Source organism: Larus michahellis, chromosome 4 (genome assembly GCF_964199755.1).
Source record: "Larus michahellis chromosome 4, bLarMic1.1, whole genome shotgun sequence".
In the NCBI taxonomy this organism is placed as follows: domain Eukaryota; kingdom Metazoa; phylum Chordata; class Aves; order Charadriiformes; family Laridae; genus Larus; species Larus michahellis.
Genome location: NC_133899.1, coordinates 83,225,418 through 83,238,452, shown reverse-complemented (window position 1 = coordinate 83,238,452; position 13,035 = coordinate 83,225,418). Strand labels below are relative to the sequence as shown.

At 50.2% G+C, this 13,035-nt stretch overlaps 1 protein-coding gene across 1 annotated transcript in view; it reads right to left on the bottom strand.

The window, feature by feature from the left end:
* Nucleotides 1-13,035, bottom strand: part of MICAL2 (microtubule associated monooxygenase, calponin and LIM domain containing 2) — a 160,425-nt gene that overhangs the window by 33,669 nt on the left and 113,721 nt on the right. The window contains exon 26 of the mRNA XM_074586085.1: nt 126-318. Coding sequence (XP_074442186.1) covers nt 126-318 — 193 coding nt within the window. The remainder of the gene's footprint in view (nt 1-125; nt 319-13,035) is intronic.

Here is a 13,035-nt window from a genome sequence, read left to right as displayed (position 1 = left end):
TTTTTCTTTTTTCTCCAACTGTACATACATTCAGTACTATGTTTGTTACATTTTTCCTTTGTGTGCCAGAGAAAACCAAGCTGCTCTTATGGGGTTTTTATAGGCTTACTTGTATTTTAAATTACCTGCTTGCATCACTGGTGACCATGACTCGGACAGCGAGAAGGTTGTGCTCAGTCATCTCCTCCTCGGGGATGACCCTCACGGTGGCCCACTCGGGGGAAGGGGGCGAGAACCAGCTCTCCAAGTCACGGTGGTCGGGGATGCTCTTCGCCTTCTTCGGGGAGGTGGGCTCATCGGCCATGGGCGGGCAGCGGTCTGGGAAAGCACAAAGGTGACAGCAGGGTGTCAGGGGAGGAGGGATTCTGCAGGGGAGACCTTGCCCCCTCGTTCAGGTGATCCTTGGCCACCACTAGCAGTTTGCACATGGGGCCCCGTGCCATCCCCATAGCACAGGCGAGGTGCACGCATCAACTGTGCGGCACGGCAAGAACAGCCCTTCAACCCGGTACGGCCCTGCCGGGGTTTGTCAGCTTGGATAGAAGGAGAAGGAAAGTCCAGGCACAGCCTCGGCTTTTGCAGCTGCAGGTCCTCGCTCTGCTTGGTGGGACAGCCATCAGGTTGGGTACCTGGTGGCAGTGGTAATGAAGACACATGCCAGCCTGACAAGTAGGGATTTATGGTCTCTTTTCAGGCCCCAGTTGTGTGTGTGGCAGGACGCAGATGGACCAACCTGGCTTCAGTGGCTAAAACTGCAGCATTTTATTGCAAGTTTAGGTCAATTTAGAATACCGGGAGCGAGCAAAATAAACACGGGCTCTTCAGAAAATTATTTTTGAGTGTGTACAGCAAATAGAGACACTGACTTGGGAGAAGAAGCAGCATCACAGCAGTCAAACAGCACCAGTCTGAACTTTGAATTCAGACAGAAGGAATAAAGAATAAAGCCAAATTTCCCTTGCTCACCCCAGGTGATGCAGACAGAGCCAAAGAGAAGAGATCATCTGTCCCTGTAAAATCTTTAATTTCTGAGCAACCTCATTTATCCACAGACTCCTGCACAAGCAAATACGAATGTATCAGCCCCACAAGTTCCCCTGGGCTCAGTGCAAAAGGGACAAATGACAAGCTCCAAGAGTGTGGCTTTGCTCGGTTCACCTCCCATGTATGGTGCTTTTGCCACGTTCAATTCAACACTGTTGCTTCTAATTTACACCTGTATAAGTGGAAAAAAATCAGACCTGGGACGTGGCTTGTTTTCTCATCTGTTAGAGCAAACTATCTAGTAAACATCAATTAAACTCCTCTTTAACTTCAGCTCCTCCATATGTTGCAGGAGAGCACTCAGCCCTGTCCTTCATTTTGCAAAGGTTTTTAACTCAAACACCCAGCACCTGCGTGGCTTGAACAAAGAAAACAAACCTGCTGGAAGCAAGAGTGCTACGAGCAGATCCTTGTCCCACATGCATCAGCAGCATCATATACACCGCAGAGCCCGAGTGCCGGCCCACGGGACCCTCTGAAGCCGCAATTCCCTGCCTGCAGACCCCGGGCTGTCACACACGGCTGTTCACTTGCACGCGAGAGGCAGCAGCCACCGCCAGGCACTGCTGCTCCTGGGAGCCCATACGTGGTATCGCGGGTGCACGTCCCACACCGTGCCGAGCTCTAACCCCATCTTGGATCCCTTCGTTCATCCATCCCTGTCCCCTCCCTCTGGTACCATCTCTGTGGAGCTGTGAAACAAGGTCCTCAAAACAAGCCGTGACAGCAGAGCTACACTTTTATTCTGCATGATTCAGGTAGCTCCCAGCCTCCCCCAGTAAAAGAAAAACTGGTGTTCTGAGCTTCTGCACGTCTCCCAGCTATTGTTTGTGCTCACCCCCTTTCTATGTTCCCAAGTAGCCACCACTGAGGAAAGCTCAGCTGCTGGTGGCAGGGACGACTGCTCTGCAGGTACAACTCTTGTGCTGGCCAGCTGAAGCTCCCTTACTTGCGCTCACAGACTGAGTAACATGGCCTTGCCATCATTTTTTCTGTAGTTTTACCAATTACGCTTCTCCCAAGTGGCACAGAGAACTGGACTTTTCAAAAGGCTATGGCGAGCTCTGGTTTTTCACACTTCACAAAAGTCAATGTATTTTCTTGGCTTGAAAACTCCTCAAGACTTCACTGCTCACAAAGAGTTGTTTTGTTGGGTTTTTTTCTTCTTTTATTATTATTCTACTTCTATGTACAAGAAGCCAAGGAGGAAGGAGGAGCGGCTCACTGGTTCTCCGGAGCAAGATGCTCCCATGTGAAAACACGTGCTCAGGCTCTATGTCCAGCTCACTAGCACCACAGCAGCCACGTGTTTCTTGGCCACAGAGATTTAATTTCCTTTGGGAGATGGAGGAAACTCATCCCTCTCTGATTTTTATGCCTGACTTCTACTTTGGTGCAGCCAGGCCACCCCCAGGCAGTGCACAGCGAGCCCGGCCGCGTTTGGGTGGCAGCGTGGGAGTCCACGGGTCAGCAGGGCACAGCTGCCCACAGCGGGGCATGGCTGCCCTTCCTCACGCGGGGCATGAAAACCCACCCGGGAACGTTCCCCTCTCCTTCAGAGCTGGGCTGGGCCACAACGTGCCATTTCTATTCTCCAGAAGCAAAATAGAAAGCAGTATTGTAAGTCAGTTTGAAAATATAATTCCTTCAACTCAAATTTCCCCTTAAGAGATGCTGCATTTTATATGAAAATCAGAGCAAGCAAAACCCCGCAACATTTTGCCAGCTCAGATGATAAACTTAGTACCCACGCCGGCAAGAAGCACTGCAGGCAGCTGCTGACGAAAGTCAGTTTTGCCAGTTGCCTGCATGCTCAGTACGTGTTCCCTCCCCATCCCGCACGTTAATGCTCTCCCCGCCATGCTAACAGGAAAGAGGAGAAAACATGTTTATGACTAACAGACACACACAGCTGGAGAGCATCGAAACCCACAGACAGACAGACTACCTAAAACGATTCCCAGCATGGCTCCTGAATGCAAACAGATTTCAAGTCAACAAGTCCCCCCGCAATAGCCCATTACACATCCAGTTTTTTAATCATTACAGAATAACAGTCAGAGCTGGTGAAGGACCTCAGGATGTCCTCCAGGCCACCGGATGATGGTGACGGATGGCGCTGTCACCTCAGAAATATAACTGAAGAGTTATATTTCCGTGCTTGCTTTTTTCCTTTTCTCTCTTTTTTTTTTTTCTCTCCTTTCTTTCTTTTTTTTTTTTTGGTACCATGGTATCTCCCTTTCTTGAATTCTGCACCCAGAAGCTGGCCCTCTCAGGAATCTGTTAGGCAGCTGAGCCCCTTCCAAGGAAGACAAGTTTGCATTCACAGGGATATTAATCAGGTCAGCATCCTGCATTAGCATCCAGCCCTTCCAGTGGAAGGGGTCCCTGCCCATGGCAGGGGAGTTGGACTAGATGGTCTTTAAAGGTCCCTTCCAAACCAAACCACTCTATGATTGGGAAGCAAACCCACTCCTTACTAACGTGTTTAATCAATATTTATATCGTGACACATGAAGTTGAATAAACTACATTGCGCTCAACTCCATAAAAGCAGAAAGACGCTGGCCCGCCTCAGGCTTTCAGTGGGTGGGATGCCCACGTGTGCGCAGTAACTCAAACACCCGGCTACAAGTTCTGCAGGACATTCAAAAAGATTCAAGTTCCTACTGCTGTTTCTCACCGCCGGGATGCGCCTTGGTAACAGCCTCAAACAAAAAGCAAAGATGACCCAGGTGCCCAAGTGTCAGGGTTTGGGGTTTTTCTTTGTAGGCTCTGGCGACATTATGCAATTTGACCGGTCTCTCCTAAAAAGCAGCGCTTGCTGCAAGGAATTTAAAAAGAAAGCTGGAGTGCCTTTAAAGCTCTTATTTTGCACAAAAAAATAATAAGAAGGGCTGTCTGCACTAACTTCTCCTGCAGCAGCCCAAAGGCTGAGTGCTCACGCAAGACGAGGCATACGTTCACGCTCCTGAAGAGACGCAAGGCTAAATAGCAAGCAGCCCTCGTACCTCTCCATTCCAGCCGGGAGCCTCGCAGCCCTCCCTGCATCCTGGAGAGCCCCCCATCCTCGCAGCTCTGGCAGCCAGGTCCTCAGCAAGGCCGAGCGGGAGAATGCCGGTATTTTGGAAATCTGACTCCAGGGTGGAAACCATGCCGTAAGCCTCAGTGCCCTGATTCCCATCACACTGCAGGCTGAGAGTTAAGCACCTTGGACTGGCACCACTGGTGACCATTGCAATTAACTCTGGTCACGCGCCGAGCTGGCTGATAAGCTGGCCCCCTGAGAAGAGGCCGATGGAGCCTCGCTGGAGGCTGCGCTGTGCTCCAACAGGGGACAAGCCAGAGCTGTTCGGCACTTCTGGGCAAATGCAGCAGCCCCCCTGCCACCCCTGCTCTCTGGGGAAACTCAAGCTCTTGCAGAAGGATTGAGGTGGACATTCAGCTCCTAAATCCAAGGTGACAATTCCCACATAAACTCTGAGATATGTAATTTTGCTTGTGCTTGATTCCTTTCATAAATTTGTGCCTGGCTGTACTTACCACGTTTATCCCACTTCTTCACGAGAAGACACAAAAATGGCCTTATTGCTATTCCCAAAGGGGAAGGGGCAGGCGGGTGTCCCAAGACGCTCCTCTGGGATTGCCTGGGCAGCCCGTGACACCGCAGGCACCTCCGTGGCCAGCCTGCGCTCTCTCTCCGGACCAGGCTTCCTCCCCAGCATAAGAGTTTTTCTACTTGAAGCTAAGCGACTGAGTCAGAGGAACTGAACTTCGTAAGATAAACACACACAATGCAATAGCTGGAGAGGCATCCGGTCTGCGGGACAGAAAAGGGCACAGCCCCGTTTCCTGCCCAAGCTGGCTGGTGCTGTGCCACTGACCTCCGTGGGGCAGCACCGGACGTTATCGGAGGAGAACCCAGGCCTCAGGAAACAGTCACTCAAAATAGCATTTGCGTAAGGTCTTACTTCATTTCCATCACGCTCACTTCAGGTTTCCTACTGCCTGTGGCTCAGCGTGCTAAAGACCTCCAGCAGTGAGTACGCCTGCTCCGTGGCACGATCTGGACTGCAGTCCCTATTAATCCTTTGCCAAAATGTTCAAATAATTTACCCGGGGGGAAGGCACAGACAAGCTGTGCAGTGGGAAGGCGTTAATCTTTGGTCAGAGTCAGCGGAGCAGATCTGTCATGCGAGCGCAGCTGCAGGGACAGGCAACACACGCCACAAGTATCTCGCAGCACGCTGCTGGCCAGTTAGAGTGGAAATGTCCTAACAACAACTGATCTGTGTTTTTTTAAGGTGCTGAAGTTCCCTAAGCTAGTCAGTATGAGTGAGCCGAGGAGCTAACGTGCCAATTTCCAAATCCTCCGTGTCCTTTGGTGCTTTCCCGCGCGGGGTGAGGCAGGGCAGCCCTGCCGGCTCTGCTCAGACACCAGCAGCAGCTCCTCCCAGCCAGCACAACCCGCTGTTTACGCTGCCTGGTTTATAGACTACACTTACACAACTGTAACTTGCTGTCTGAAGGTCTGGTGGGATTAAGAGAATTTTAAGTTTTCCATTCCTTCAGTTGCTGTTAACTCCACTGTCATCCACTTGTGATGGTCCTTCCTCATCCATCACACCACCCCAGGGCTTTCTTTTGGCCCCACTATTGCCTTTTTCATTAATCTGCCAGTTCTCTCCCCTGCCAAGCACACTGTGCCTTGCCTAATTTATCCCCTACCTCCTGGTTGCCTTTCCCCAGCTGTCCTTCTCAGGGTGATGTCCCGGCAGGCTCCCGGGTGCTCCCTTCCCTCCTCTTCCAGTCCTCACCCACTTACAGGCTGGCTCTGCTACTGACCTGGGCAGTTTCCGGGGCCGGGGACATCTTGCTGGCTCAGCAGCAGGTGGGCCTGGCCCCAGGCAAGGGCTTGGGGGGACTCTGTTCACCAAAGCAACGAGAAGAGCTCTGCGGTACCACAAAACTGGCCTCACGCTTTCTGCTCCTAAACCATGTGACAAAACGGTATGTCCCAAATCCACACACAAGCTCTGCCGCCCGTCTCGTCAGTGCAAGTGTCTCTCCTCAGTCTGAGCTCTCCCGATCAGAGTCCTTGACTGAGATCAAATAATGGCTTTAGTTTTTTTGGGGGGTTGAGTTCTTTTTCTGCAAGCAGTGGAGCTTAGCCGCCTTCAGTTATTTAAACAGCAGCAATGGTCCGTGATTTCAACAGAACAACCCTGTATTCATCTGAGCCTCCCACTCAAACACGATGAAAAATTTGGATAAACAATTTCTCCTTTGTCCGTATTTCAAAACCCACCTCATCCTCCTCGCACGGGGAGAGAAACAACTGTTTTCCTTACAGGGAAAGGATTTAGCTAAACCGCGTGGTAACCGAGAAGTATTCCTAAAGCTTCATCTGCAGGGCTCGCAGCTGGGTCGGTGCTCACCCGGAGGTCAGGGCTCTTTGAAACTCGCTCCAACGTACGGGCTTGGCCAAACAGCCCCTGCAGACCCCACAGACAGATGCAAACCTCTTCCCAGTAAAACACACTTTTATTCTCCATCAAGTGTCATGCCAAGTTTTCCCAATTCACCAGGAGTGCCAGCTCACCCTTGCATTTGGGAGACAGCAATTTTTGCACTGTCTTGAATGAGTCAGAGATGCAGCTGGTGAGAGACAAAGACATTACAGGATCTCTGTGACACTGGGAGGGTTCTCAAAGCTCGGAAGTGGGCCTTATTGCAGCCGCACAGATATGGTCAAGGAGTACAACTCCTCAGTTTTTCCCCATAGCACCAATAATCCAAACACCATGGTAATTTACTGATGAAAGGTAAATTAGCGAGACCATTTGGATGGTAAGACCATCTTCAGCCAGTTTGTGGCTTCTGGGTGGACTTGCAGGAATTCACCCATCAGACTGCGGCTGAGTGGACTGGACCCCTCAGGGAAGTCTGTACGGAGGAGCAGAGAAGGCAACAAAGCGACCTAAGTCTTTGGGATGGCACGGCGAGGCCCTGTGCTGGACTGCCAGCCTGCGCCCAGTGCCCCAGCCCTCCGGACCCCTTCACCCCGCTTCTGGGGAGGACAGGCGGTGTGAAGATGCTCCCATCTCAGCACAGCTGCCCAGCAGGAGCCAGACAGGGCTGGTACCTCGGCAGGGGCCTGTTTCAAGCAGATTATCAAATCTGAGAAACAAACTGTAGTTTGTTTATGGCTTGGCAAAGTAGCAGCCTCTAATTAGGAACATAACGACAGTATTTGGAGGTCCCTGTATATACAAGTCCAGCAGCAGCCCTCCTGCAGGAGGTTTTAAGAGATCTTTGCCTTCATCTCTCTGGAGACGCTCTCCCTGGCTGAGCCCTGCAGAAAAGGCACAGGATCACGGCACATTCACACTAGCAAAAAGCATGCAAATTCAGTATGGTTCTTCTGCTCACTGAAAGACCATTGCAACTGCGATTCTCTCAAATGACAGGCTTGTAAAATTCACACGCTTACAGCATAACATCCAGTGATGATCCCCCATAATCCAAAAAGCATTTTTGCCCCCTTCTTTTTTTTTTTTTTAAATAAGTTTTTGTACCAGCATCCTCAGTGGTCTGGATGAATTTCAGCCTCTAATAAGGCCTTCAAGCAGCACCGCTCTCCTGCAAAGGCTCTGTGCCCGGCGGGAATGGCCAAGGAAGGAGCATGGCAGTGCCACCATGCGTGCAGTGCCAAGACCCAGCCCCACAAGTCATCCCAAAGCCCAGAAACAAGGATGAAGAAAACCTCCCAGCATTCTGGATCAGGGACTTGGGGATCTAAAGTGCTTTTGTGAATACCTTGGTTTGCCTTCCTCCCTCCGGTACAAGGGCAAAGCTGAGAGCCAAGCACAGCAGTGAGAGGTCCTTCTTGTCTGTAATATGCTGCATATTATAGACATGAGCTACACGAATATCCTTAAAGCCCTGAAAGCTTGCAATTAGTCTTGTTAGTCATTTTCTCCTGCAGTGATTTTAAGGCAGTTCGTACCCACGGAAATACAGGGCAGGTTTCCCCAGAGCTACCAGGCACCCGCGCCGGTGTTGCTCAAGCTAAACAGGAGCAGCATGCCTGGAAGAGAGCAAACCTCTCCCAGTGTCACAGGGCGTCACTGCCAGTCCCCGCGGGGACCGAGGGAGGGTTCGCACGGGGCACAGAGCTGCGCAGACCCAAATCCAGGACTGACGCTGTCTCACGGTCTCAGCACCACTGTGCAACTGCCTGGTGTGGCCGGGCCATGCCAGCTCTACTAGACTGCTCTGCCAAAAAACTCAAGCCCAGATTTTTGAAAGCTCAAATCTCAGAGCTGTTTACTGCCCCTCCGTGACTAACAAACTGCTAAATGCAGCCTACCAGCAGGCAAGCGCCTTCTGCTACAGCCAAACAGATAAATGCATCATTGCATCCCTCCCTCCCGGTCTCAGAGGCTTTGCCAACACACCAGCCACATTTAACGAGGGAAAGGTTCCGAGTTTCACACTGGTGTCCCACGCACACCGTGCCAATTCAGCGCTGCACTGAGCAGCAGTGACACCCATTTCCATGTTATGCCACACCAGTGCCACAACTGCAAAGGGCTTTGCGTAACTGACGAAAACACCCTGCTCCCGTGACCGTCACTGGTGTGGGTGCCTGGGAGCATCGTGCCTCCACACACATGGCAAAGGAGAGGCCCCTTCCAAAGGGGCTTAGCGTCCACCCACCCAGGGCTTCGCAGACCGCTCTCGGCACCTTCTATGATTACCATTTATAAGGCATTAATCACTCCCTGCATCTGAGTGCCCCCACGGATAAAGCCAGGGCTAATGAACAGACATAAGCAGGAGATGTTATTCATACTGCCGAGTCCCACTTGACAAGGCAGCCTGACTTTCTGTATGGGCTGCTGCTCCCGAGTCATCCGCCAAACCAGCGTCAGGCAAATCACATTACTGTGACCTGACAAGGAGATGACAAGGGCACGGGAACCAGCCAAATTTGGGCAGAGCCGAGTCCCCGCTGGGGGCAGCTGGGCCGGAAAGGCCGTTTCCCCCCCACCTCGGGCACGGCACGTGCTGCCCTCAACAGCACAAAGCCTGAATTCTGCCAAACAACATCCCCCTCCCCACCGGCAGCGCTGGGCCAAGCGCCTCGGACACCAGCTGGCTCCGGGCAGCTGCGTTTTATCAGCTTTGCCAGGGAGTGGCTGCTCTGTGCGTGCTGCTGCCCGTCCTGGACAAAAATGGTCAAAGATGCTCCAGTGAAGAATCCCCAACCAAGGCAGCTGCAGCAGCCTCCCCATCAAGTCAACGCCGCCGGGCCATTAAGCAGCCAGAACCATTCACATTTATCCTCCTACCTCTTCTTTAGCCAGTTTTAAGTCATGAAAGGGGAATTAATTTCTAAGCAAAGTACAGCAAGAGCTCCCACGGCATTTCTCAGCTCAGTCAAGTCAGACCGTTGGGAGTCTCACACAAGCAAAATGGGGGAGTGAGCCTTGCCGAGCTAACCAAAGTATGAAAACAAACTAATACAAACCCAGAGAACATCCCTGAAGGCAGATGAAAAACAGAAACAGGGCCAGGAAACAACAGATTTTGAAACGATATCAACCTTTCTGCTTTGGGCCACAACACACCCAGCGTACTGGTGGTCAGGAAGAAAGTTTCTGCTGGGAGACTGGTCCAGAAAGCACCCCCGAGAGCGCCCTGATCCATCCAGCTTGGGGGTCCCCCCCACCAAACACAAGGTCTGGGGGCTGATGGGGTGGAGACCCCCCCGTCTGGGCCCTCAGAGGGGGTAAGAAATAGTCCATACCTGCTGCTGGCAGTGAAAGGGGACCCTGCCCCCAGGCTGGGCAGCTCAGCCCCTGCCCCGCAGCTGAGGAAAAAGCAGGTAAGAAATGACCGATTTCTTACAGCCCTGCCCATGTTGCATATCTGCGTGGGGGCCTTTGGGGGTGGGAGGGGAAGAAGGAAACATGCTGGAATTAGGTGTCACAACTGCATTTGGGATGTTTTGGCACCTCTGACACATCACGTTTCGGTGTCTACCCGATGGCTGCGGAGTGGGAGCAGTACTTACCCACAGCTGCCCCCGCCATTCAGGGCTGGCAAAGGGCTTTCAGGTCCTCAGGTGACAAGCACGACCGAAATCCCAAGTACTGCCCTTAGCAGTGGGAGGGGGGTGCTCGGGCACCCGGGGCTGGCACCCGGCTGACTTTCCCCGCTGTGCAGCTGGCCCATCACACCACAGCGCCCGCCCATGAGGACCCCAGCCTAACTTGTGTCCTGCTTTTCCCACTGTCAGCCCTGGGGCTCTCAGCCTGCCATTAAGCTGCATCACCCCATAACTCATTCAGAGGATGAGTGGACTCTGCCTGGCCTTGTATGGAGCTGCTGACTATGGCAACGACAGGAGTGAACAATTTTAGAGCGGCATTACTCATAAACGTAGGCAGCTCTGATGGTGAAAGCAAACACCAGTTGGCATCAAAAACTGACATTAAGAAATTCAGTCAGCAGACCACAAATTGATTTGTAGCGCACCCAGCACACTTTACTGCCTCTCTGACTTCTTACCGTATCATAAACCAAAAAAAATAATTTACGAGTCCTGATTATAATACAGCAGTGCTTTAAGAAAGCTGCGGGGGCAGAAGGAAGGCACCTTTATACCAGTGCTGTGGAAGCCCAGCTGAAATGAACCCAGCCAGCACGGGGATGAGATACAGAGCAGAAAGCACTCACCAGGGAAGCCCAGCCCGTGTGGGACTGTGAGAGGGACAGGGGAACCACCACACCTCCACCTCGGTTAGACCTGGGTCTTGCTGCAACACACTGGTTACCAGCCCACACTGGAGTGAAACCCCAGCTCAAACCCGTTACAGCTTCAGCTGTGGCCTGAGCTTCAAAACATGCAAGGCTGCATGGGAGGATCGCCTGTGCTCAAGTTTGAAACAGAAAACATGCCATTAAGGTATTTCATACATCTGCCTTAGGAGGCTATAGGGCTTCTAGCAGCATTCCCAAACTGATGTCCTGTCCAAACGCTGATTTCTCATCACACCTGAGAAACCGGTTTGTCCTTGTAAAAGGACTCCTGTAAAAGAGATGTCTGACATTTCACAGATTTCAGTTCTTGCCACATTTCTCTTCTTTTTTCCTCATGCTTGCTTCATACATCTACAGCAGTCACGTCCACGTTATGGTGGCTAACAAATGGCAAAGAATAAAGGCAAGTGAAGTGGCTCTCCCATTTCCATGGGGTGGCAAGTGGGGCCAGATCGCCTGCCCGGCTTCCAACCACCAACAGCAAATGCTTTCCTGCTGCCCCTTCTCCACCCATGGCCCAGTGACGGGCTCCTCCATGGCCCCCTCGTCCTGTCCCCATGTCAGGAGCCCACCTTCTCCCACTCCCCGTGGGCCCATGCCAGCACCTACACAAGTTCTTCAGCAGCAAAACCATTTTTCAAAGTATCCATTGCTTACTCGATAAACAGACACTTCTGAATTCAGGCACAAAATACAACCAGGGAATGTGAAGCCAAAGCACGACAGAGGCCAAAGCACACGACTTTTGAATGCATCCGGGGCGGTGCACATGAATGCTCTAATACAAACTAAGCAAAAATTAATAGATGAAGGAAAAAGCAACTCAGTGAAAACCTAATAGATATACCGAATGTATATCTTTATGAAAAATTGCTTCTCAAACAAAACCTGCTGTGATAACACACTATTTCTGTACTTTCAGAGTAAATAAAAAATATTTTATCAGAGCAATCTGTGTTAGTCTGGTATATTAATGCATATAGTAACTGTGAATTCGGAGTACGGCAACAACAGTTTCAGTCTCTGGAGTGATCAGTGTCTCTCAAAATAATATTTTTTGCACACAGACTCCAAGCACCGAAAACCTTAAAACAAAGATGTGAATGAATACCTGCAGAATAAATGCCGAAAGAGCAAATTCAAGATTGTAACAACATTCAAATTTCTTTGTAATTTCACATCTCAAAAAACATGTCAGAAATTCCACCCATTTTAAACAAGTTTGGAGCCCGCCACCTGATGAGATGAGACCAAAGCCTCCCTTCTTTTTATGTTAACACAGTTTATGTGTTCCTTCAGAAGAAAAGGAAAGAGACTTGGGGAAATATTTACATGACTAATACATATACTTGGATCAAACATTAATACATAGTGTCTTCTGATCTTCAGCAACATGATCTCTCATGCAAAAAAGCCAAGTCATCTGCAAACATGTCATGCCTTCGAAAACATAAATATTAATGCAGAATTCAGTGCATTTCAGAGTTCATTGTTTTGATTGGAATGCGAGGAATGAGTGAGCCAAAAGTGAATTAAAGCCAATTATAGTAACTAATTGCCATAATGTTGTGGGAAAACGCAGACCATAGCCCTTGCTTGAGGTTGGAATATGTACAGAAGCAACTTTCACTGGCATTTTATAGCTGTAGCAATCTAGAAGAAACCACGAGGAATAGAAATTACTCTTCTCGTTAGAGTTAATGAAAGGCTGACGTTTGAATTTGAGACATTTCAAGAAGTTTTGTCTTTACTCTTTTTTTAAAATCACATACGTTTAAAAACTGCAAGATCTTTTTCATCATAAAGTATTAGCATAATTATAATAAAGGAAGGTTACCTTTACAGAATCCCGACATGTCTGATTTTCATTAACAGACATCTAGGCAGGTAATGCTGCCTTGCTTTGAGAATGAAAGATCAGCCCGGCTTTTCAAAAAAGCCCATCTGCGTACATATTTCCCATCCAAATGGCCCTAGTGGCAATAATTTCAGAACCCATTTTGAACCAGTATAAAGAGGAGGAAAGACAGAGCAACTCCTGAGCCTGCCAGACACAGCAAACGTCACCTCCACACTTCTAATGCCATAATGGCATCTATAACATCAAGTAGCTTTCAAGTCTTAGAAAGCATTAACTATGTAAAGTTAAACTAGTATCAT